We start from the raw sequence: 27,232 nt of genomic DNA, 5'->3' as shown, positions 1-27,232 counted from the left end.
TAAATACAGGTAATTAAGTGTTCTTGGTTTAAAATGTTTTTTCTCCTCAGTGAAGCAAGGTTCCCCTGATCTGCAGAACACAAGGCCATAGGTTCAAACATCTCACCCTTCTGCTGAGACCTATGTGTAAAATGGATGGGGACACACATTCTTTGTAAGGTCCAGATAAGAGATTAGTTACTTTCACCCAGAATCTCAGTAAAGTCAGGTCCATAGGTGCTATGAAGATACCAAAGGCTAGACTAAGGCAGGTAAAAGAAAAAAAGGGGGGGGGATAAATGAGGTAATAGGGGAAAATGAAACTGAGAACCGGGCAAAAAAGAATGAAGAGGAGGCCCATAAAAAGGTTTAGATTGTAGGAAGCAGTAAAATACCATTCATCATACTCTGCATTAGTACTGCACTCAATTTATAAATCATTTTCACATTATGGCTGTTGACATCAAAGCCCCAAATTGCCTACTGCTAGTCTAGCTATTGCTCAGCACACTCTTCTACAAAACAAATTTTTACTTAAAAAAGAATATCATGAAAATCCTACCTTTCAGGGAAGAAAAAGATACTAGGGTCTAGATCACCCTGCTTGTCATTGAAGTGAAGTTTATGGGAATGTGTAAATAGGAGTGGTTCCAGCTCCAATATGATCCCAGGAGCAAGTGATAAAACTGGATAAGGTTTACAGTGAGTATAGTGGATAACTCAACAGCACTCCGGTGAAGGTACAAGGAAATCTTACAGAAATGGATAAATTAATGTTTCTACCATTGTTTACCACAAACCTTGAGTGATAAAAGTTGAAAGTAGTTGTAAACCCCTACTATATCAGCAACTATACTCCAGTAGTCTGATTAAATATTTTTAAAAATTATTTATTTTTCAGAATTCATAGCTATTGAAAAGAATGTTTTAATTACGGAAAGCCTTTTTTTTCCCCCAACTATCACAAATGAAATTAAGTATCTTCATTAAATATAAACACATTTTTAAAATCTATTTTACAAATAACCTAAAGTTTGTTTTCCTGTCCTGAACAAATTTCTTTGAAGAGTTAGCTTGAAAAATACATGGCAAAGACTGCAGTATACACAATATTTACTTTTAAAGTTTTAACATTATTTTAGTTTTCACTACAGGGTTTACTGTAAAGCAAAACAAAACAACAATGAAACTGCCAAATATCAAATACCATGCGTCCACTGGTAACCAGCTTTCTATCTGTTGAGTTTGCTAGATCACAGAAAGTTGTTACGCACAGGTGTCGAGCACGAGCCCACACTGGGACACACATTTTACAGTGGGAATGAAAAAACGTGTGTGACTATCTTATCTAACTCTCTGTACTAAGAGAAAAATGCATTACTTGGCCCACTTCTTAAACCATTCACAACAAGCCCTCAATAAATGGCACTTATACTTAACATCTTTATGAAACAATCTGAGAAGAGTGCAAGTGTAACATTCCTCATTTGACAAATGAGGACAAATCAATCCTTGAGAGCTATGGTCATTTCAGCCCACAGCACCCCTGGGCTAGTGCCATGATTCAAATTCACAACTCTTGATCTCCAAACTTTTACCTGCTCCAACCACCAAACCACATGTAACCATTCCCTAACTCTTGTTTCCCAAATCGAGCTATGAATCAGAAATTCTAAGGGATGCCCTGATCCTACCTCTGATGGACTGAAACTGGCAATTACTGCCCTAATCCTGAGCAATACAGCTCAGCCTGCCTTTTAATATTCAAACACCTAAGGTGATGATACAAATGAAGAGACCAGTTTATATGAATATTTTTTACATCACCATGTAAAATTATTGCTTGTCCTCATACCTTTAGAATAATTCTGACCTCAGTCTTTAACTTTGCTTTGTTAAACAAAATCACAGATTTCAAATCCACCTGGGAAATAAATATATATAGCAAAAAGTAGGCTTGAGCTTCAATTAATGGAACTTTAACAGAAACCTGGTCAGAGGAATCGCTGCCTATAAAAGAACAAACAAGTCATGACAACTACCTATTGAACACAACTATCAGATCAGCCCCTTTCCCTATTTAATAAAGTATAATTATCAAATACAAAACACGGCCACAGGAATACAGATGAGGCAATAGTCTATATTCCTTTCCATTACAAGTTGGGTAATTTATGTGTTTCAAACCTGAATAAAATACAGGTAACAATCTAAATTCAATCATGACAATAAAATACTTTCCATTTTCTAAGTCTGATGGTAATAAATATTTACATTTTTAAAAATAATTTTTGCTCATTCTTTGTTTTTTAAAAAGACATGCTCAAGGGTACACAGAATATGGAAAAAGCATCACTCTAAGAGATCAGATCAGATGGTAGTATAAAACAATGCTCTTACAGAGTAACCCAATTCAAGAATGGCATCAGGGAATCTAACATGGTGTTTACTTCAAAGATGACATTCAAGTATGTTATTTAGAACACTACACCTAATGTCTCTGCCAAGAAGTAAGCACTGCTATCTAATTTTGGTAGTTTTTAATATCTTCTATATCCACCCCCACCCCCTCCATACGGATCTCCATAACCTCTTCCACCATAGCCCCCTCTTCCACCATAGCCCCCTCCTCTTCCACCGTAATCTCCCCTCCCCCCATAATCTCCTCTGCCTTGGAAACCTCCTCCTCTACCACCCCCTCCCCCGCTTCCTCCCCACCCTCCTCCTCCTCCCCCACCTCCCCAACCTCCCCCACCTCCCCAGCCACCTCTTCCACCCCCGCCACCTCCTCGACCACCCCCACCACCTCCACCTCCACCACCCCAACCACCCCTTCCGCCGCCTTCTTGTCTCTTTTGCCAAGGGGGCATTTCAGGGGGTGGTGGTTCTATTTCATTCGGCCGTCCTCCTCTGTCAGGCACCCTTCCCATCAGCACCTGTGTGAAGAAACATTGTCCTTCAGTTTCTAATATTTTAGAAGTTACAACTTACATAAAGGATTCAAATGATACTGAACTTACTGTTCTAATAAAGAAACAGAAGCCAAATATTTAAGGACATGAAAGCAACAGACATGTAGCACAAATTAATACTGAAAATACAAATGTGATGTATGACAAATTCCTCACAGTGCAGATTACTTTTAAACAATCTGGGGAATATTGCTGAAACTTAAGGGCTTGTTAATTTTCTCTTGTTCAAATTTGTTTCAAATTCTGGAACAAATGCAGCACCCACCATACTAAAATATTTTTACCAACATATTTTCAATATACATAAATTATATACCCTATATTCATTAACTTCATATCTATTTATACAACAACTCTGGACTTCCCACAGCCATTCATTTGGTCATGGATTATCCAACAAAAAACTATATTCCTAAACATGTACTATTTTAAAAGTACTAAGTATATATGGTAACATGTGAATTTAATGAGATGTCAGAGATGAATATGACTATAATCCAAGGTATTCCTCTAGAGATACAAGGATTCTCAATGAACTATATTCCTTTCTTACGAAACTTAAGCTCACTAACTTTCAATGATGATACTAGTTACTATATTATCATAGAGAAAATGAAGTCTTGATAGGCCCTCTTAACCATTCTTCACAATACTTGAATATAAACCAGGGAAGAGTTTGGTTTAAGTCCCCAGCCTTCTGTAGAAAGGAGCTACTTTATATGCCCATAAATACAGACAGACACTGCTGAGGAAGTAAGCTAGGAGACTAGCTTCCTGCTCATCTCTTTCAGGAAAGAAGGTAAAACAGTAACTGCCTCAACCAAAATGACCTACAAATCAGTTGGGTTCTACTTCCCTTGATCCTCTAATCAAAACCATGTTTTAGTAATTTATGTCATAAATTAAAGACAAAAAGTACAACATCTTTACTGTGGGGGCAATGTTCGAAGAATGTAAACATTCTCTTAAAGTCACCAATAATGTTCTAATTACCAAATGCAAAAAACAGCTTTTTTTGGTCGTAATTTTCATTGGTCTCTCCACCAAACAAACATGCTATGTTGGTGGCCACGTGGGGACACTGCTCCAAGAACTGATAAGATTGCCTTCAAATAGACTATAAATTATAAACTTAGAAAAGAGATGGGCAATGTCACTTAAAGTAGAACTCTTAATCCCCTAAGACTAGATCATGACCTGATAATAAGATACTAAGTAACATATTTAAAGAGAACAGAATAGGGCGCCTGGGTGGCTCAGACGGTTAAGCATCTGCCTTCGGCTCAGGTCATGATCCCAGGGTCCTGGGATGGAGTTCCGCATCAGGCTCCCTGCTCAGTGGGGAGCCTGCTTCTCCCTCTGCTCTCTCTCTGTCTCTCATGAATAAATAAAATCTTAGTTTCAAGAGGAGGTTGATCTAAAATAGGAGAGGGAGGAACAAACACTGGTAACTTAGTAATAATTAACAAGTTGACTTTATATACAACCATCCCTCTAACAAGATATACTGTATCAAGGACACCTTTTTCACTGAGTAACAATGTTTTAAAATTGCCCAAATCCCTTCTGACTTTTTGCTCTTTCGTAATAAAGTTTGCCATAAAGTGCTCTAAATAAAGAGCAGATGCCAAACTGACAAATCTAGATTACTGTCATTGCTGCTGTTGTAAAAGATTCAATCTCTTTGAGCTTGTTTAAAAGCAATGTTATTAGAGAAATGGATCTACACTCTTAATCAGAAAATGGAACCTCCAAAAGATTCAGTAACCTGCCCAAGGTGACTCCTCTATGTAAATGACAGAACTAGCATAGGAATCCAGACCTATAGGTCTCCAAAGCATGTACTCTTCCTTTACACCAAGGATATAAGGAACCTGTCACTACCTGAAACAACTACTACAGATTTTTACTGACAAAAAATAAATACATTCTTGGAAAGAAGGCAAATAATTCTTGCTAAAGCTACTGATACAATCAATTCTTAATTCCTCTAATTCAAATAGATTTATTTTTTTTTTAAAGATTTTATTTATTTATTTGACAGAGACACAGCGAGGGGGAACACAAGCAGGGAGAGTGGGAGAGGGAGAAGCAGGCTTCCCGCTGAGCAGGGAGCCCGACGCGGGGCTCGATCCCAGGACCTAGGATCATGAGCAGACGCTCAACGACTGAGCCACTCAGGTGCCCCCAAATAGATTTAATTTTCATTTATGAATACAGAGACTCCAATGAACATGCACACACAAAACATAACAAAGCCTGGATGAACTGAAATACTATCATCACTCTGTTCTAGGAGTTTACCAGGGTGTAAGAGAAAAATGGATTGAAATCTATAAAAGCACCAAATGAGGATATTATACATTCATTCTCCACTGTACTGAAAGAAAAACCAACCTTATTAATGGCACATGCCGTCTTCTCACGGCTGGAGCCACTACTTGTTCTAATGATCTTGGACAGATCTTCACGAGCAGCAAGTAGATGTGCCAGTGTAATTGTTGTCTTGGGTGATAAAGCGTAACGCTTAGGCTGGTAAATTCTTGCTATGTCATCTGTTTTTACCTAAATAACAAAAGATAGGGGAAAAAAGAGCCAAAGAACATTTCAATGAAAGAACAATGGCAATCATCTTCAGAAAGAAAAAAGAGATAACGCACAAGCAAAGAAACAGAAAAGAGCAAAACATTTAAATATCTCATCATTTGTATGCAGAATGAAAAAAAGAGACCAACAGATGCCAAAAGAATACATAACTACCAATAACAAGTCATTAAAAAATAACACAAAAAAAATTCCATCAATATTAGCTAACAACAAAATACCTAAAAATAGCCTTAACCAAAAACACATATAGGACCTTTAAGAAGGAAACATCAGTAAAGCTTATAAAAACAAAAAGAAAACTTGAATGAATCGAGAGAAATGCCAAGTTTCTGGATAGGGACATTGAGTATTGTCATTTTCCCCCCAAATTAACTTATACATTTATTGTAATACTAATGGAATGGTTTTTGAGAGGATGCGGGGGAAAAAGGAATCTAAAGTTAATCCAGAAGCTAAATATGTAATTACAACAAAAAGAATTTTGAAAAATAAGAGTTCTACCAGATATTACTATGTAATATGAAATCATCATCACTGTCTTAACAGTTAACATTCCTTGAGTACTTATTAAACGTGCCAGGATACTGTCCACTTAACAGTCATTTCTTTAATCCTTAAAACATCCTTTTAGAGTGGTTGCTTTTATTATCCCCTTTTGCAGATAGAAAAAGAAATGAGACCTGGAAAGCTTAAACAGTTTCCCCAAAATACAGAGTCGCAGTTTTGCCTACCTACTAATAAAGGTTCTAGCTGACTCCGAGGCAAAGGTACAGATAAAAATATACTATCCTACCTCAGTCTAATTAAATGGAACTTGGGGGAAAAAATAGACTGATGAAACAAAACAGGCAATTAAAATTCAGAGCTTCATAAATATATGACTGCAATGACAGAGGAGGCATCAAAGATCAGTGAGAAATGGGGGGTGGGAAGTAAAAAAAAAAAAAAAAAAAATCAGTGAGAAAAGGGATGGATGAATTTTTAAATGGTGTCAGAAGGAACTATTTATAAAAAAAAACGGAACAATAATAAGGCACACCATATAACAAAGAGAATTCCAAATACAATAGAATTCATTGTTTAAGGTTTTATTTTAAATTGAAAAACTTAACTATATTACAAAGATTAAAATTTCTATACATCAAAAACATAAACCAAAAAAACTGGTGAAAATATTTTCAACAAATAAAGCAACTAGCTAACTTCCTTAATATATAAAAAGACCAAAAGGAAAACAGGAAGATCCTAAGGGGGAAAAAAGACAAGACCCAAAAAGAAATTTTGAAACAAGAGGAAATTCAAATGACTAATAATCTTAGGAAAAAAAGTTGAACTTTACCAATAATAAAAATATACAACTTAAAACAATTTAGTCTTTTTTTAACCATCAAGTTAACAATAAAACTGTTAATATTCTGAATATTAAAGAAGCTAAAGTGAGGACAAAATTTTATTTACCTTACTGGTTGGAGTTTAAATTCATAAAAACTTTCCAGAAAACAATTTGGCCATGGGAATCAAGACCATCAAGAGTCATAACCTTTGACACAGTAAATTTCCACTTAGGAATCCACCATAAGAATAGAGCTTGCAATTTACAAATAAAAATTACATACATTAATATTCCTAGTAGTAAATACAGGAAAAAATGTCTAAAATAAATTATGGCATCATTATATGATAAAATATAATGCGGCCATAAAAAGGATACTGAAAGGAAGTACTGCTACATTCAACAACAGTGAATGAACCTTGAAAGCATTATGCTAAGCTGCCAGACATAAAAAGCCACATACTGTATGATTCCACTTATATGAACTGTCAGAATAAGTAAATCCAAAAAGCTGTTACAGAAGCAGATCATAGTAGCAGCTGTCAGGGAAGGGAGATAGGGAGTTTGGGGAATGACTACCAATAGGTTCCTTTTGAGGGTGATGGAAATGTTTTGGAACTAGACAGCAGTGATGGTTACAAAATTACAGTGAATATACTAATAACAACCAATTTGTACATTTTAAGATAGTGAATTTTATTGCAAAACAATTAATAAAAATTAATTTTAAGAAGAATATTAAAATAAACTTTTAGAGGTATGGGACAATGATCACAATACAATCAGTGAAAAAAGCAAACTATAACATTATACTCAGTCTTATCTTAATACTAGCAAAATAATGAAGAAATCAGATTAACCATACCAATAAACTTATATAATCTTTCCAAAGGGCAACTTTAGAGTGTGTGACAAAACATTAAAATCTATTTATATTGTTTCATCAAGAAATTCCATTTTAGGAATATATCATGGACATGAACAAAAATTTAGCTGCTGAGCGTATCATTAAAGGGTCAGACAAAATTAAAGAAAACCTCAATATCAATAGAGTATTAAACTTACTTGATAAAATATTCTGCAGAGTTTAAACGCTGTAGAACAATATTTTATGAGTTATTCAACAATCTCAGACACATGAAATAGGGGGGAAATGATAATGATATTTAAATTTAACAAGAAAACTCAGGGTACAATTGCATGCATTCATATAATTAATTGAAAAGGATCAATTGAAAGGACAAAAATGACCTAAAAATAGCCTAAGAAAAAGAATTTTTAGAAATCACCCAGACTAAGGAATAAAGAACAAAAAGACAACCTCCTTGACCTAAAACATGATGACAAAAAGATCAAGATGAGAAGATAAATATCAAGGTATTTCCTAAAGGCATATTTTCTCAAAGTCCCCAAGTTTAAGGCTAGGAAAGAGTCAACATGTCCATGGTGTTTTAAATGGTGTTGGAAAGAACGGCCACTCCGAACGTTCAAAGAGAACAACATATCAAAACTCATTTTGGATTTCTGTGTAAATTTAAGGTCAATAGTGGAAACATCCTAAGTTAGTATGTTAAGACACTTTTAATGCACTACATTTCACAATTTTCCTTGTATTCTCAAATTCCTTTTTCTCCATTAAAATTCTATCAGGTTAAGGGGCGCCTGGGTGGCTCAGTCAGTTAGCGCCTGACTTTGGCTCAGGTCCTGATCTCAGGATCCTGGGATCCAGCCCCGCATCGGGCTCCCCACTCAGCAGGGAGTCTGTTTCTCGCTCTCCCTCTGCTCTTCCACCCCACCCACACTCGTGCATATGCTCTCTGTCTCAAATAAATAAATAATCTTTAAAAATAAATTCTATCAGGGGCGCCTGGGTGGCTCAGTGGGTTAAGGATCTGTCTTCAGCTCAGGTCATGATCCCGGGGTCCTGGGATCGAGCCCAGCAGGGAGTCTGCTTCTCCCTCTCCCACTCCCTCTGCTTGTGTTCCCTCTCTCACTGTGTCTCTCTCTGTCAAATAAATAAATAAATAAAATCTTTAAAAAAAATTCTATCAGATTAAACTGGAGACCCAATACATAAGCCAGCTCTATTAAAGTTTCCAGAGGTCAATAAAATTGGTATCTCCCATACATCTGAACTTTATTCCATTTCTTGAGGTCCCCAGTCATGTCATCTATTTCTTTGGTAACTCCCAGCTCTTAGAATATCTGAGTTTCTTGCATACAGTAGTCACTCCAGTGACATGGACACACATACACATCTCTGGAGTTTATCCTGGTGCACAAGGAGACTACAAATAGGCTTACCCCATCTGAGAAGCTGATTAGGTATTGTGGATACAGAGATCTTCCAAAAATATTCTACACCTGATCGTATAGGGTGCTGAAATGCTCATCCAGAACCAGGTACCTCATAATGCTTGACACATATGAGGTGCTAAATAAATGTTTATTGAAAGAAAATACATGAATGACAGTCTACAACTCTGCCTTATAGCTAGCTATTCTATTACCATACTAAAAAAATGTTTTCTCAGAGGAGGGTTCGGATAGTGGCATAAAAGGATCCTGAAACTCACCTCCTCCCCTGGTCAAAACAAATACACAGCTACATGTAGAATGATTTCCTCAGAAAAAGTCCTGAAAACTGAATGAACAGAGCCTCCACAAGGAGGAACTAAGAGGCAGCATCAAGAGGAGTATGAATGGCAGAGATCGCCTCTCACCAAAGGAAAAAAAAAAAAACACCAGGCACAGCAATCCACAGTTGGGAAAGAATCTCAAAAAGATGGAATTTCTTCCTGAGGAGTGAAGGGTTAGAGCTCAACACCAGGCACTCCAAGCCTTAAATCCTGCACAAAAGAGGTAAGCCCCCCAAAAGTCAGACTTTGAAAACAGAGATTACATCCAGGAAAATCACAGAGGTACAGGTAACAGAAAACTTGTCCTTAAAGGGCTCACAGGGGGCACCTGGGTGGCTCAGTCGTTAAGCGTCTGCCTTAGGCTCAGGGCATGATCCCAGGGTCCTGGGATCAAGCCCCACATCAGGCTCCCTGCTCCGCGGGAGGCCAGCTTCTCCCCCTCTCCCACTTCCCCTGCTTGTGTTCTCTCTCTCGCTATCTCTATCAAATAAATAAAAAATCTTAAAAAAAAAAAAAAAAAGGGCTCACAGAACCCAGTGATAAAATACAGGTTGGAAAAGTACCCAGACCATGGGTAAAGGTGTCCACTTACTAGTCCTTACTTTAAATGTTAATGAAATAAATTCTCCAGTCAAAACACACAGGATGGCTGAACAGATAAAAGAACAAGACCCATTTATATGCTGCCTACAAGAGATTCACTTCAGATCTAAAGATACACACATACTGAAAAGAAATGGAATAAAAAAAAAAGGTATTACATTCAAATGGAAATAGAAAGAAAGCCGGATACCCACACTTATATCAGACAAAACAGACTTTAAAACAAAGACCAGGGGCGCCTGGGTGGCTCAGCCACAGCATCTGCCTTCAGCTCAGGTCATAATCCCGGGGTCCTAGGATTGAGCCCCACATCAGGCTCCCTGCTCAGCAAGGAGCCTGCTTCCCCCTCTCAAATAAATAAATAAAAAATCTTAAAAACGAAACAAAAACAAAGACCATAACAAAAGACAAACAGGAGTATTACATAATGAAAAGGGGGGCAATCCAACAAGAGGATATAACATTTGTAAATATTTATGTACCCAACACAGGAGCACCTAGATATATATAAGCAAATATAACAGACATAAAAGGAGAAGTTGAGAGCAAATACAATAATAGTGGGGGACTTTAACACCCCACTTACAACTATGGATAAATCATCCAAACAGAAAAATCAACAAGGAAACATTGGCCTTAAACAACACATTAGACCAAATGGACTTAAAAAAATATACATAGAATATTCCATACAAAAGCAGTAGAATACACATTCTTTTCAAAGGTATGTGGAACATTCCCCAGGACAGAACAGATGTTAGGCCACAAAACAAGTATCAAAAAATTTAAGAAGACTGAAATAATACCATGCATCTCTTCCAGCAACACAGCACCAAACTAGAAATCAATTACAAGAAGAAAACTGGAAAAAACAAACATGTGAAAACCAAGCAACATGTATTAAACAACCAGTGAGTCAATGAAGAAATCAAAGAGAAAATTAAAAAATTATGAGATGATGAAAATGGAAACACAACATTCCAAGACCTGTGGGATACAAAAAAGTAGTTCTAAGAAGGAAGTCCATAGCAATACAGGCTTACCTCAAAAAACAAGAGAAACCTCAAATATTCTACACCTAAAGGAACTAGAAAAAAGAAGAACAAAGCCCAAAGTTAACAGAAGGAAGGAAATAATAAAGATCAGAACAGAAATAAATGCATTAGAGACTAAAAAATAAATAAATAGAAAAGACTAATGGAACAATGAACTGATTCTCTGAAGATAAACAAAACTGATAAACCTTTAGCCAGACTCATCTGAAAAAAAAGAAAGAGCCCAAATAGAATTAGAAATGAAAGAGAAGTTATAATCAATAGTACCGAAATACGAAGTACCACAACAGACTATTATTGAACAATTACATGCCAATAAAGTGGGCAACTTAGAAGAAACTAATAAATTCCTAGAAACATACAATCTTCCAAGACTGAACCATGAAGAAATAGAAAATATGAATACACTGAGTATTAGCAATGAAATTGAATCAGTCATCAAAAAACCCCCAACAAATAAAAGTCCAGGACCAGACAGTTTCACAGTTAAGTTCTACCAAACACTTAAAGAATTAATAGCTATTCTTCTCAAATTATTCCGTAAAACTGAAGAGGATGAAATGCTTCCATACTCATTTTTAAAGGCCACCATTACCTTGAAACCAGACAAGGACACTAACAAAAATAAATTACAGGCCAATATCCCTGATAAACATAGATGCAAAACTCAACAAATGATTAGCAAAAGGAATTGAACAATACATTAAAAAGACATAGTCAAGTGGGATTTATTCTACAGATGCAAGACGGTTTAACATCTACAAATCAAACATGATATACCACATTAACAAAATGAAAGATAAAAACCGTATGATCCATCATCTCAATAGATGCAGAAAAAAACATCTAAAAAATTCAACATCCATTAATGATAAAAACTCTCAACAAAGTGGGTAACGTACCTCAACATAATAAAAGCCATATATGACAAACCCACTGTAAACATCACACTCAACAGTGAAAAGCTGAAAGTTTTTCCTCTAAGATCAGGAACAAAACAAGGATGCCTAATTCTTGCCACTGTTATTCAACATAGTACTGGAAGTCCTAGCCACAGGTATTAGGCAAAGGGAATAAAAAAGAAGGCATCCAAACTGAAAAGAAGAAGCAAAACTTCCATTACGTGTAGATGACATGATATTATATACAGAAAATCCTAAGGACTCCACCAAAAAAACCTATTAAAACCAATAAATGAATTCAGTCAAGTTGCAGGATACAAAATATACAGAAATCTGTTTCTAAATACTAATAACAAACTATCTGAACGTTATTAAGAAAATAATTCCATTTACAACTGGAACTGTAATTTTTAATTACAAATTTTATGCAATTTACAACTGCATAAAAACAAAACAAAACAAAACAAAACTTAGGAATAAATTTACCAAAGAGGGGAAAGACCTGTACAATGAAAATTACAAGACAGTGATGAAAGAAACTGAAGACAACACAAATAAATGGAAAGATATACTATGCTCAAGGATTAGAAGAATTAATATTGTTAAAATGTCCATACTACCCAAAGCAATTTACAGATTCAATGCAATCTCTATAAAAACACCAATGGCATTTTTCACAGAACCAGAACAATACTACTAAAATAATACCAAAATTCATATGCAACCAGAAAAGATACCAAACAGCAAAAGCAATTGTGAGAAAGAACAAAGCTGGACATATCACATTCCCTGATTATAAACTATACACAAGCTATGGAAATCAAAACAGTAAGGGACCAGCACAAAAACCAGACACATAGATCACCTTAACACAATAGAGAGCCCAGAAATAAACCCACGCTTACATGGTCAATTAACATACAACAATGGAGGCAAGAATATACAGTGGGGAAAGCATGGTTTTTTCAATAAATGGTGCTGGGAAAACTGCACAGCTACATGCACAAGAAGGAACCTGGACTATCTTCTTATATCATACCCAAAGATAAACTCAAAATGGATTAAAGACTTAAAATAAGAACTGAAACAATATAATTCCTAGAAGAAAACAGTTAGTAAGCTATCTGGCATCAGTATTAGCAGTATTTTTTTTGGATCTGTCTCCTCAGGCAAGGACAGCAAAAGCAAAAAAAAATAAACAAATGAGACAACATCAAACAAGAAAGCTTTTGCACAGCAAGGAAAACCAACAAAACTAAACAACAACCTACTGAATGTGAGAAGTTATTTGCAAATGATGTTACTGATAAAGGTTTAACATCCAAAAGATGTTAGATATAAAGATATAAAAGATACAACTCAGTATCCAAAAAAATTAGATTAAAAAATGGTCAGAGGACCTGAAAGACATTTTTCCAAAGACATACAGCCAACAGACACATGAAAAGATGTTCAACATCACTCATCAGGGAAATGCAAATCAAAACCACAATGACGTAACACCTCACACCTGTCAGAATAGCTATTATCAAAAACACAAGAAACAACAAGTGTTGGCAAGGATATGGAGAAAAGGGAACCCTCATGCACTGTTGGTCGAAACATAACATAAATGGTTCAGGCACTGTGGAAAACAGCATGCAGGATCCTTAAAAAGTTAAAACTAGGACTACCATACAATCTAGCAATACCACTTCTGGGTATTTACCCAAAGAAAAGAAAAACACTAATTTGAAAAGACATATGCACCCCTATCTTCAATGTAGCACCATTTACAATAGCCAAGATATGGAAGCAACCTAACATCTCAGTGGACACTGACAGATGAATGGATAAAAAAGACGTGGGGAGGTTGTCTGTGTGCATACACATATACATAAGTAATGGAATATTATTCAGCCATAAAAAAGAATGAAGTCTTGCCATGTGTAACAACCTGGATGGATCTTGAGGGTATAATGCTAAGTGAATTAAGCCACACAAAGAGAAATACCGTATGATTTCATGGTGAAATCTAAAAAGCAAACACAGCGCTTTTCAGTGTCTTGCTCTTAAATATGAACAACCAAGAACCATCCTGCATTTGAAGAAAACCACCATAAGAAAAAAACTAAGAAAAACCAACAAAAAATTATCCTGGAGGAAGCAGATAATTAAAGACAAAATTTTTTTTAAATGTTTCATCTTTACACTTAAGAAGAGAATACATCCATAAAAAAAGAAAAATATGAAAAAGGGAAAACTAAAAAAACAAAAAGACTCCCTGGAAATTAAACAATGATGGCAGAAACAAAAATTTAATACCAAGAACAAAATAAAATTGAGGACATTTCTAAGAAAGTATATCAAAAAAAGAAGAGATAGAAAAAGAGGAAAAATAAAGCAACTTAAGCGGTTCTATCTACCCAGGATGTCCAAAATCTAAGAAGAATTTCAGAAAGAGAAAACAAAGAAAATAAAAGGGAGGAAATTAAAGAAAAATATAAAAGCTAAGAGTCTGCAGATGCAAAGGTCCACTTAGTGTTTAGCACAATAAAATGGAAAAAGACCCATACCAACACTTACCATGAAATTTCAGGACTCCAAGGCTAGAGAAAAGAGCCCAAAAGCTTCCAAAGAAAAATAAAAAGTCATCCAAAAGGACACAGGATATCAGGTTTCTCACCAGCAGCACCAAATGCTAGAAAACAATGAAGTGATGCCTTCAGTATTCTTCCCCCCCGCTTAGGGGAAAATATTTTCAACCTAAATTTTTATATTTACTCACACTATCAATCAAATGTGGCAAAATAAAATATATTCAGAATGCAAGGATTCAGAAAAATCACCTCCTATGCACCCTTGTTAGGAAGTTATTTATGGATTTATTATAGCAAAGTGAGAGAATAAACAATGAAAAAGGCGACCACAGGATCCAGGAAATAGTGGAATAGCCAAGGATAGCCATGCAAAAAGCCCATGATTGCAAAAGGAGAATAGTATCTTTTGGGAGGGAAGGTATACAGAAAATGGAGAACTCATTAGAATACTTGATTTTAAAAAGTATATTCAGAAAGAAGAAAGCAGCAGCAGCATATAATAGAGAAATACAATGCAAGAAAAAACAAAATCCAGTATTAGGAAGATGACACGCGAAGATGGCCATATCCCAATCCCTGGAACCTGTGAATATGTTCCCTTGCAGATGTAGATGTGATTAATTCAAGTCTCTTCAGATGGAAAAATTATCCTATATTATCCAGGTGGGCCCAGTATTATCATAGGAATACTTAGAGAGACAAAGGTGATGTGAAAATAAAAGCAGAGAGAGAGAATGGAAGACCTTACACTACTGGTTCTGAAGATAAGAGGATGGAGTCAAGAGTCAAGGTACACAGGTGGCATTTGGAAGCCAGGAAATACAAAGGAAACAGATTCTCCCCTGAAGCATCTGGGAGGAATGCTAACTTAACCTTGCTAAGAGTTCTGATCTCCAGAACTGTAAGAGAATAAATGTTTATTATTTAAGCCACTAAGTGTACGCTAATTTGTTACAGCAGCCATAGGAAACCAATACAAGACACCACATGGAGACAGAGACCACGTAAGAACCAAGAAGATAACCAAAGCACCCCAGCAATCAGCAGAACCCAGACGTATGAGACAACCATCTTGAATATTCCAGACTAGTCCAAGCACCAGCTGAATGAAGCTGCATTAATGACTCCAGTTGATACAACGTGGGGCAGAAGAACTGCCAAGTCAATATAAAAAATGTAATAATGATGATGATGTGATGATACCTGAGAGTAAGAGGCACCAGATTTACCCTCCTACCTGAAACAACTAGCAAAGTGGACAACCCATATGAACCAATTTTCAGACACTGGACACCAAAGAGCACAAAACAGTAATCCCTGAAACGAAGGAAGCAAATGTGGTGAGCCCTGTAACTGTCCAAGCTTACTGTCTGGAGAGTTCTAGACTATGATGCAGAGTGGAGCAGGGTACCCAGACGAAGCCTGGTACAGATTAAAAGCATCAAATGGGAATGATGGGAGACAACTCTCTAGGACTGTGTGAAGAGATCCATTGTTTCAGAATGCCCTCCTGCCCGCCAATGTCCTCTTCTACTAGAACACAGTCCACAGCCTTAGGACACTTTGAAGAAGACTTGTTCTGGTTCAGTACTATCTGTACTTATTCCAATATTCTGCTTTCTTGACCAGTTGCTCATTATATCTATCTCACTGTCTCAGATGATGTCCTTTTCTTTATGCATATCATTGCATAAATCACAACATCTAGGAGTTTAAAATAAATGTGAAAGATTTGGAGAGAAATTAAGACATCTGCAGACAGAATTTACAAAAGACTAGGACCATTATATAAGACCAGTAGTTGGCCTGGGCACATGCTTCAGACGGAATGTAAGTGCAAATGTGGCACAGTTACACAGTAACAAACAAGAGGGCCTGAAGAGCTGTCACAGAGTACCACCTACAGGACACAAATGGGAAAACAGTCTTACCTTTGCTCTATCAGACCAACCAAAGGACTGCACGGTCACATCTAACCGTTTCATTAGCATTCGCCGGCGGCACTCATATTCACAAGAAAGAGCATCATTGATTCTTTCCAGTTGTTCCTAAAGAATTCAGAAACAAAAATCATAAACTTTACACTCTTTCTGACATAGCCCAGAAAAGAAATTTGAAAATTGTAGTCAATACTTCCTACTGATTCAAAAGATACTGTATTTGGTGACCACTTTTTGATCCCACGAGACTTGATGGGAATATTTTTTAAATAATAAAGAGTATCTGATAGAACATTTATGATATTCACAAGATAGTAAACATAGGAATTAAACTGTTACACTGGGAGAGTTTACCTCATCTTCAATGAAGCATGTTAAGTAAAACATCTACTTGCTAAGTGGTCTGGACCAGTAAGGAAAGAAAACACCCCAAATTTCTACCTTGCTGACACCGAGCTACTCTCCTTTTCAAATCACAACTAAGCTAACATATTGAGTGCTATACATACTCTTGGCCAGGTATTGTTAAAACTAATTAATAATCTGACTGAAGAAAATGTTAGGACCTATTACTCTAGGGTATCAACCCATTTTAATTCTCCAAAATAATAAACACATGCTACCCATTGTAAAATTAGGTGTCCACTAATAAAATTAAGCCATATTCACTATTCTAATAAAGGGAGGGAATTTACCGCCTGTTCCAGATTTAAGTCAATTTTCAGCAGTGGTTTTCCCACATGATCCTTCTGGACTTTGGAGAGAATATCTTTCACCTAAAAGTAAATATAGAAGATTATGAAAATGTACATCCCTAATTTAAAACAATCTTATTCCTTCTTAAAATGTTGTTTTGAATGCCAAAATATAAATGAAATGTTAAAGTGAAATAACTGAAATTCACCTTCACATACCAAGAAAGACTATCACCACAAAGCAGAGTATCTTTTTCAAAGAAGCATTAGTTATATTAATTCAAACTACAGCATACCTTCTTTTCCAGAATAAGAAATAATATACACAGACGACTACAAGTGTAGCTTCTAAAAGGTTATACTATGAGAATGTGTATGGTCTTATGTGAAATAATTTCTGGAATTTCTCCTTGAAATGGCACACTCTTATGCACACTCTTGTACACAGTACAACTCTAATTAGGCATTCTGGTTTCATGGTTCAGCAAGACAACCTAGGAGAGCAAGGCCTCTAAATTATAGTCACCACATACACATTTCATTACTTTTGCAAAGCAACACTTTTATTTTAGTGAACGTAATATTAGACATTTGTTTTTGCTTTAGCAATTTCAGCCATTCCAATAACCGTAACTTATCCTGAAGAAAATGACTGAAAAATGATAGCCCAAGTTGGGCTCACCCTCCTATGTGAAGTAACTTCCATTATCCAAAGAAATAATTTCAAAACCAAATGGGCTATCTATAGTTTCTTAGTTATAAGATAACTAGGGAAAATAATCAAGAGATTTTGAGGCATACGAAGTTTATTTAATGTTAGGGGCACTCTTTAAGAAAAAGAATTAAAAATTGTGAACACAAAATTAGCTTAGAAATGTGGTGGTGATGGCGAGTGACTGTAAATGGGCATAAGATTGTTTTTGAAGGTGATGGAAATGTTCTAAAATTCTATTTGGATGATGGTTGTACCTCTAAATACACTACACATAGCTTAAAATACTAAAATTATCTACTTTAAATGAGTGAATTTGATATATAAACTATCTTCAGAAAGCTATTTTTTAAAAATTAGCTTAGAAAGAACTTGTGCAAGGGCGCCTGGGTGGCTCAGTTGTTAAGCGTCTGCCTTCAGCTCAGGTCATGATCCCAGAGTCCTGGGATTGAGTCCCACATCGGGCTCCCTGCTCAGTGGGAAACCTGCTTCTTCTCCCTCTCCCACTCCCTCTGCTTGTGTTCCCTCTCTCGCTGTGTCTCTGTCAAGTAAATAAATAAAATCTTTAAAAAAAAAAAAAGAACTTGTGCAAATGAGGGGCCCAAAGCTTAAGCTTTATTAGCTTCACAGCAAATATGCCTGTACAATGATCCAATTCGTATAGTAAAGAATTATTTGCTTAAGATAGACAACTTCTGTAGATTTCCCAACTATTCTAAATACCTCCTTTGATCATTTCATATATTACTATTTGTAACTGCTCACTCAAGTAGGATTCTGAATGCATACTTATAGTTTCTTACACATAATCATATTCAGTTCCATTCCCAGGATTTCAACACTGGACTACAGTTAAGTTTGAGAATTAAGCACAAATAGGGAGTTAAGAGCACAGACTCTGGAGGTTGCCTGAGTTCAAACCTCAGGTCTACCACTACTACTCAGAAACGTGCTTGTCCCATTTATTAAATCTTTCCTCATATGGCTATTGTAGAGAATAGTAGTAACTACCTCATTATATGTAATGTGAGAACTAAATGAGTTATTATATATAAACATTTAGAACAGTAAATGCTGGGGGCGCCTGGGCGGCTCAGTCATTAAGCGTCTGCCTTCGGCTCTTGTCATGATCCCAGGGTCCTGGGAGCAAGCCCCACATCGAGCTCCCTGCTCAGTGGGAAGCCTGCTTCTCCCTCTCCCACTCCCCCTGCATGTGTTCCTGCTCTCGCTGTCTCTCTGTCAAATAAATAAACAAAATCTTAAAAAATAAAAACAGTAAATGCTGTATGTTTGTCATTAATATTACTATAATTACATTAGATTCACATTTGAACAGCTTCAAGTTAGAAAATAATTTTCTTCCCCAATGGTGACAAAGTGTATTCTGGACACATCACATGTACAATAAGGAAATTTTTGCTTTTGATAGGAACTGAATGGGGAAAAAAATCTTAAGTAAATATTTGGCCACAATGGCCAAGTAACAACTACCTTATAATTAACCTGCCGGCATTTGAACACAGGCATTATGGCCTACTTCAAGTAGGGAAACGAGAGGTTTGGGGATATTTTTAATACTAACTGAGACCCATAAAAGGGAAAAGCCTCTTTGGAATCAACATGTAGAAGCACTGGAAGATTAGAAAGAGCCTAGAAATCTGTCTCAATTTGAAATTATCCCATTTTAGCCAATTCCAGATCATTCTTAATCCAAACAAAAAGAGAAAACAAGCATTGAAGATTAACTTGTTAATTCCAGAACAATGTTTTTGAGCGATTCACAGCGTTATTCTTCAGTCCAAAGGTTTCACAAAAAAGAAAATGTTTTAGTTGAAATTAGAGCTACCGTTCGATCCAGCAATTGCACTACTGGGTATTTACCACAAAGATACAAATGTAGGGATCCGAAGGGGTACGTGTACCCCAATGTTTATAGCAGCAATGTCCACAATAGCCAAACTGTGGAAAGAGCCAAGATGCCCATCGACAGATGAATGGATAAAGAAGATGTGGTATATATACACAATGGAATATTATGCAGCCATCAAAAGGAATGAGATCTTGCCATTTGCAACGACGTGGATGGAACTGGAGGGTGTTATGCTGAGTGAAATAAGTCAATCAGAGAAAGACATGTATCACATGACCTCACTGATATGAGGAATTCTTAATCTCAGGAAACAAACTGAGTGTTACTGGAGTGGTTGGGGGTGGGAGGGATGGGGTGGCTGGGTGATAGACATTGGGGAGGGTATGTGCTACGGTGAGCGCTGTGAATTGTGCAAGACTGTTGAATCACAGATCTGTACTTCTGAAACAAATAACGCAACATATTTTAAGAAAAAAGGAAAAGAAGAAGATAACAGGAGAGGAAGAAAAGGGGAGTATGTAAGAGGGGAAAAAAAAAAAAAAAAAAAAAAAAAAAAAAAAAAAAAAAAAAAAAAAGAGGGGAGGGGGGGAGGGGGATGGGTTATCCTGGTGATGGGTATTGAGGAGGGCACGTTCTGCATGGAGCACTGGGTGTTATGAACAAACAATGAATCATGGAACACTGCACCAAAAACTAATGATGTAATATATGGTGATTAACATAACAATAAAAAATTTAAAAAAAAAAAAATTTTTAAAACTGTGTTTTCATCTTAATGATACCAAAATTCTTATGTTCAATGAAGATAAATGTATTTTTCAGTTCATAAATTATCAAAGCAAAAGTATTTTATTCAAGGATTTAGTATACACCACAGCATACCTAAAAATGAAATTTTAGTACCTGTTCTTGAGAGTGTGAATGTTCTTTTCCTTTAAAATAAATCCTGTATTATTCCCCTAGAGGACTCCCAGAAACTAGGCTGGAATTCGGCATGCAAGAGTAGCATTCTCTCTAATATGTGGCTCAATGGGGAAGAAGGGTGTTTAATAACTGAAGAGAAAAATTTCAAAAAGTTTAAGGTATAGAGTTTTGTGGTTGTTTTTAACTCTATCAGGGAACTCATTCATTCATTTTCTATACAACAACATTTACTGAACACCTATCCATCAGAAACTGTGCTTCCTCACTGCCAAAAACAACCACATTACAATTCTATTAACAATATTTTTTTTAATGTAGTTTGCCTTTGACTTTGGAGGATTACTCTACTTCTTTCATTATACTACAATACAACTTTATTTAGGAAAGGGATCCTTTAACTTGCAAAGTGATTTCTATCACAGAAAACTCTCAAAAGGCCTAAGGGCCCTCACTCATTAAGATCTGATTCCTGAATATTAGCTATAGGCAAATTAAGTCACATGCATATTAATTCAAAATCCAAAATTTGGTTTACAGAAAGATACACTTCTCCTGAAATGGAATGTATCTTAAAAGAAATATTTTCATTTTTAATACATTTACATGTTAGCATTTAATTCCATTTTTGGGAAATGAAAAATAAAACAAATACAATACCTTTGATTCCACTTGGTTTAGCATAAGCGGAATGTCAGAAGTTGCTGACTTGGGTACACCAAGAGTATCACAGATAGCTTGAACTTCCTGATAAATTTCACTGTTTTTATCTAATTGAGAATTTTTATGTTTCTTGTTCTGCAGTATCTGTAAAGCTTGAAGCTCTGTACTTAAAAATACTATAATAAAAAAAGGGAAAAACATGTTAAAATATACAAGAACTACTTAAAAATCCCACTTCTAGGTACATATCCAAAGGAATTGAAATCAGGATCTCAAAGGGATTTACACTGCCATGTCCTCCGCAGTACTGTTCACAATAGCCAAGAGAGGGAAACAACCTAAGTGCCCTTCAATAGATTAATAAAGAAAATGTGGTATATACACACAATGTAATATTACTCAGCCTTAAAAAAAAAGGAAATCCAGCCACTTGTGACCACATGGATGAACCTGGAGGACGCTATGCAAAGTGAAGTAAGACAAATACAGAAGGACAAATACTATGTGTTATCACTTTAATGAGGAACCTAACATAGTCCAACTCAAAGCAGAGGAGAATGGTGGCTGCCAGGGGATAGGTAAGGGGGAAAACTGGAAGTTATCAAACATAAATTTTTACAAAACTGGTGATCTGTTTTAATAGGTTTTAAAATCAGAGGGACCTTGGCATAGTACTCATAAGCAAAGTTTGATACATTTTGGTCAGTGACCTCAGGGTCTTGAGGTCAAGCCCCAAGTCAGGCTCCCCCACTTAACAGGGAGTCTGCTTCTCCCCCTCTTCCTCTCCCTTGGCCCCTCTTCCTGCATTCACTTTCTCTCTCTCTAAAAATAAATAAAATCTTTAAAAAATATTTGCTAAGGGGTAGATCATTATGTTAAGTGTTCTTACCACAAAACAAATAATAAAGAAGGCAGGAGGAAACTTTTTTAAAGAGATCATGCCTACTGCAGAATTTAAAGTCTGGTAGGAGAGAACCACCAGTAAATCAATAATTTAAGAATGCAGAATGTGTAAAACTGAAAATATTCCCCTCATATGCACAGAGTGCTCAACTCAAGGGAGAATGTACAGCTTTAATTGATCTATAAGCTGATAGAGCAATATGAACAGCCATCGGCCTTCAGGATAGACCACCTCAGGCTGTTCACAGTCCCCTCTACCATCATTTCGTTTAATCCTTTCAACAGCCATATATAAGAAAATTACTCAAAACTCTTACATGGTTACAGTTTTGTTTTAAATTAACTTTCACTATAGTAGTTAAAATACTGGATTTTTTTTTTTGTTTAAAGTTAGGCACACACACTACAAACACTCCACAACATAGCAGTTTCAACTTCAGCTGAGAACTGAGAAAACTTTAAAAGTGCACTTTAAAACATACCTTGTTTTATTGCACTTCATTTTACTACACTTCACAGAAAATTGCATTTTTTTTTTTTTTTACAAATTGGAAGGTCTGTGGCAAGCCTGTGGCAAGCAAGTCTATCAGTGCCATTTTCCCAACATTTGCTCACTTCCTGTCTCTGTGTCCCATGTTGGCAATTCTTGAGAAGGGGATTAAAAGTGCTATTCCAGTGAACACACAAATAAGAAACTGAAACAGCCTTACTGCTGATATGGAGAAAGTCTGAGTGGTCTGAGCAGAAGATCAAACCAGTCACAACATTCCTTAAACCAATCTAAGCCAGAGCAAGGCCCTAATGCTCTTCAATTCTATGAAGCATGACAAAGGTGAGGAATCTTTAAGATTTTGTTTATTTATTTAGAGAGACAGAGACAGTGACAGATAGAGAGAGAACATGAGCGGGAAGGGGAAGAAGCAGGCTCCCCGCTGAGCAGGGAGCCCAATGCAGGACTAAATCCCAGGACCCGGGGATCATGACCTGAGCCGAAGGCAGACGCTTAACCGACTGAGCCACCCAGGCATCCCAAAGGTGAGGAATCTGCAGAAGAAAAGTCTGAAGCTAGCAGAGGTTCATGAGGTTTAAGTAAGGAAAGAAGCTGTCTCCACAGCATATATTTAAGTACAAGGTGAAGCAACAAGTGTGATATAGAAGTTGCAGCAAGTTATCCAGAAGAGCCAGCTAAGTAATGAAGGTGGCTATACTGAACTGCAGATTTTCAATGCAGATGAAACAGCCCACTATTGGAAGAAGATGCCCTCTAGGACTTCTCACAGTTAAGAGACAAACCAATGCCTAGCTTCAAAGGGCAGGCTGGCTCTTTTTTTAGGGGCTAATGCAGTTGGGGACTCTAAGTTGAAGCCAATTCTCATTTACCCTTGTAAAAAATCCTGGAGCACTCAAGAACTTTGCTACACTACACCTCCTCTGCATGTGCTCTATAAATGGAACAACAAAGCCTGGGTGACAGCACATCTGTTTACAGCATGATTTATTGACTATTTTAAACCCACTACTGAGACCCACTACTCAGAAACAAAGATTCCTTTCAAAATAGGACTGCTCATTGACAATGCACCCAAGGGCTCTCACGGAAATGTACAATGAGATTAATGTTTTCGTGCCTGCTAACCCAATATCCATTCTGCAGCCCATGGATCAAGGAGTAATTTCGACTTTCAAGTCTTATTATTTGAGAAATATAATCCCTAAGGCTATTGCTGCCATAGACAATGACTCCCCTGGTGGATCTGAGCAAAGTCAATTGAAAACCTTGAAAACCTTGAAATTGAAAACCTTCTGAAGTGAATTCACCATTCTAGATGCCATTAAGAACATCCATGATTCATGGGTAGAGATCAAAATACCAACAGGAATTTGGAAGAAGCTGACTCTGACCCTCATGGATGCCTTTGAGGAGTCCAAGACTTCAGTGGAGGAAGTAACTGCAGATGTGGTGGGAACGGCAAGAGAACTAGAAGTAAAGCTGAAGATGTAACTGAATTGCTACAATCTCATGACAAAACTTAACAGATGAGGAATGGCTTCTTATGGGTAAGAAAATGGTTTCTTGAGATGGAACCTACTCATGGTGAAATATTATGAAGATTGTTGAAACTACAACAAAGGATTATAATATTCCATAAACTTAGTTGATAAAGCAGCAGTAGGGTTTGAGAGTATAAACCCCAGTTTTGAAAGAAGTTCTACTGTGGGTAAAATGCCATCATATAGCATCACATGCTACAGAGAAATCATTTATAAAAGAGTCAACTGATGTGGCAAACTTCACCGCTGCCTCATTTTAAGAAAATACCACAGCCACCCAACCCTCAGCAACCACCACCACCCTGATCAGTCAGCGGCCATTAGCACAGAGGCAGGACCCTCTACCAGCCAAAGATTACAACTTACTAAAAGCTCAATGATAGCTAGTATTTTTTTTTTTAAAAATAAGGCATTTTTTAATTAAGCTATGCATGTTGTTTTTTTAAACATAATGCTATTATTGTACACTTAGTAAACTATAGTATATTGTAAATATAATTTTTATATGCACTGGAAAACCAAAAAATTCATTTGACCTGCTTCACTGTGATATTCACCTTGTTGCCGTGGTCTGGAAATCAACCCACAGGATCTCTGAGGTATGCCTGTACAGGTGCCAGGGTCCCGCCCTCAAAGATTCTGAACCAGCAGATCTGAAGTAGGAGTTAAGCATCTGCACGGTATTAGACCCACAGTGATTCTCATGGGCAGGCACTGACTTAAAGACTTTTCCACAAAGTCTATAGGTGACAGTCAAAAGAGCTCACAAAAAGTTAAGACCAATATGTATCAAACTATGCTTATGAGGACTATGCCAAGGTCCTTCTGATTTCAAAACTTCATTCAAACAGATCACCAGTTCTTCAAAAATTTGTATTTTGGACAGAACCTAAGCTGTCTGCCTTTGTTCTAGGAAACGTGTTCTATGTAATACTACAAACACGAGTTCAGTCTAATATTTCAAGTGATAATCCATGCAGACGGCAAACAGTACAGTGAAAAGTCTTCCCGGGGCACCTGGGTGGCTCAGTCGGTTAAGCGGCTGCCTTCGGCTCAGGTCATGAACCTAGGGTCCTGGGATCGAGCCCCATGTCCGGCTCCCTGCTCAGCAGAGAGCCTGCTTCTCCCTCTCCCTCTGCCTGCCACTCTGCCTACTTGTGCTATCTCTCTGTCAAATAAATAAATAAAATCTTTAAAAAAAAAAAAAAAGTCTTCCCACCACACATCTTATCCCCCTCACCAGAGACAATCAATATTAATTTCTTGGGTATCTTTTTAGGCATATGCATATATATACTGAGAATGCATATCCACCATCTACACACTTTTCTTTTATACAAACAAGAGCATACTGCAGATGTTCTGTATATTTTTTAATTTACCAATACATCAGAAATCATTCCATATCAGCACATCTATTTTCATTCAAATGGCTGTATAATGGTATCACTGCAAGGATATACCATTTCTATTTAACTACTATGAATAATGCCATAATAAACATCCTTTTTACATATCTTTATACACTTAGGGAAACAGGTATGTACTCCTAGTCCTGGAATTTCCAAGTCAAAAGGTAGGGGAATTTTAACTGTGATACTAAGAATTTGCCCTTCTAAAAGGCTGTACGGTTATTCTCCCATATCTTCATGCCTATCATATATGAGAATGCTTATTCCCCCCCAATACAATGACCTCTTTTCTCTCTCTTTTTTTTTTGGTATTTACTCACCTGTTAAATGAAAAATGGTATCCTGTCATTTTATTTTTTTATAACTCTTTAAATCTGAGGAATACTGTGCATGTTTTCATGTTTAGAAGCAATTTTTTAAAAAATTTTTCTGTCGAGTACCAGTTCATTTCTTTTGTAATTTACACACTTTTCCAGTGAGTTTTTATTTTTTTCTTCTTGATTTATAAAAGCTCTTCACGTAGTAAGGACTTTGGCCCTTATACATGTCACAAACACATCCAAGAAAATATGAAGAGGCTTATTATATCAGTATGTTTTAAAGACAGCCAAACTCAAGCTAAAGATGGAAGAGATGGTGGTAAGACTGTGAACTGGTATAATATATCTAAAGCAAAATATGGCAATATACACCGAATATTTACAATCTTTGTCTAAGTAAAAGTAATCAAAAATTTGAAATTAAAAACAGAAAAGAATCTAAATACCCATTATATAAAAATGTTATGTCCATAGCATAGAATGTTATGTAGCCAATTTAAATTATTTTTTCAAAAAAATTTCAAGTGACGGGAAAATGCTCACAACGCATTAAATGAAAAGAAGAAAGAGAAGGAATTGTTGTATCTATGATAGACTCCAATCTTATTTAAAATGTATGTGTATAAAGGAAAAAGATGGAAAAGAAAATACACCAAGAAGTTATTAATGATTCTCTCTGGGGAGTGAGATTATCAGTGATTTTTTTCTTTACAATTCTTTCAACTTTGTAAAGATTTCTATGATGAGTATATAATTTTTTAACATATAAAATTTACAATTCTATTTGTAAGCATACAGTGGCATTAAATACATTTGCACTATTGTACAACCATCACCACCATCCAACTTTAGAACATTCTTATCTTCCCCAACAAATACTGTACCCATTTAACACTAATTCCGTTTTGCCCCACCTTCTCTTACAACTCCTCTTTACTTTTACTTGTACCATAAACCTATACTGCTATTATTTCTCAGATTTTTAGCAGATAATGCAAAAAGGGAAACACAGTGGAGTACACAGTTCTCAGTGACTGATAGAGTATGCAAGTTCCTCTAGGCCATTGCTTCTTAG

At 36.4% G+C, this 27,232-nt stretch overlaps 1 protein-coding gene across 1 annotated transcript in view; it reads right to left on the bottom strand.

Moving 5' to 3' along the window:
- Positions 1 to 853: 853 nt before the first annotated feature.
- Positions 854 to 27,232, bottom strand: part of FAM98B (family with sequence similarity 98 member B) — a 36,417-nt gene continuing 10,038 nt past the window's right edge. The window contains exons 4-8 of the mRNA XM_025884389.2: positions 21,468 to 21,646; positions 17,305 to 17,385; positions 16,601 to 16,717; positions 5,349 to 5,516; positions 854 to 2,915 (exon numbers count right to left, since the gene is read on the bottom strand). Coding sequence (XP_025740174.1) covers positions 2,520 to 2,915; positions 5,349 to 5,516; positions 16,601 to 16,717; positions 17,305 to 17,385; positions 21,468 to 21,646 — 941 coding nt within the window. The 3' untranslated portion in view covers positions 854 to 2,519. The remainder of the gene's footprint in view (positions 2,916 to 5,348; positions 5,517 to 16,600; positions 16,718 to 17,304; positions 17,386 to 21,467; positions 21,647 to 27,232) is intronic.

Source organism: Callorhinus ursinus, unplaced genomic scaffold (genome assembly GCF_003265705.2).
Source record: "Callorhinus ursinus isolate GAN/ISIS: 27379988/994484 unplaced genomic scaffold, GSC_fseal_2.0 scaffold25, whole genome shotgun sequence".
In the NCBI taxonomy this organism is placed as follows: Eukaryota; Metazoa; Chordata; class Mammalia; order Carnivora; family Otariidae; genus Callorhinus; species Callorhinus ursinus.
Note: the sequence above shows the minus strand (reverse complement) of the source record. Positions and strands in the feature narration are given on the sequence as shown.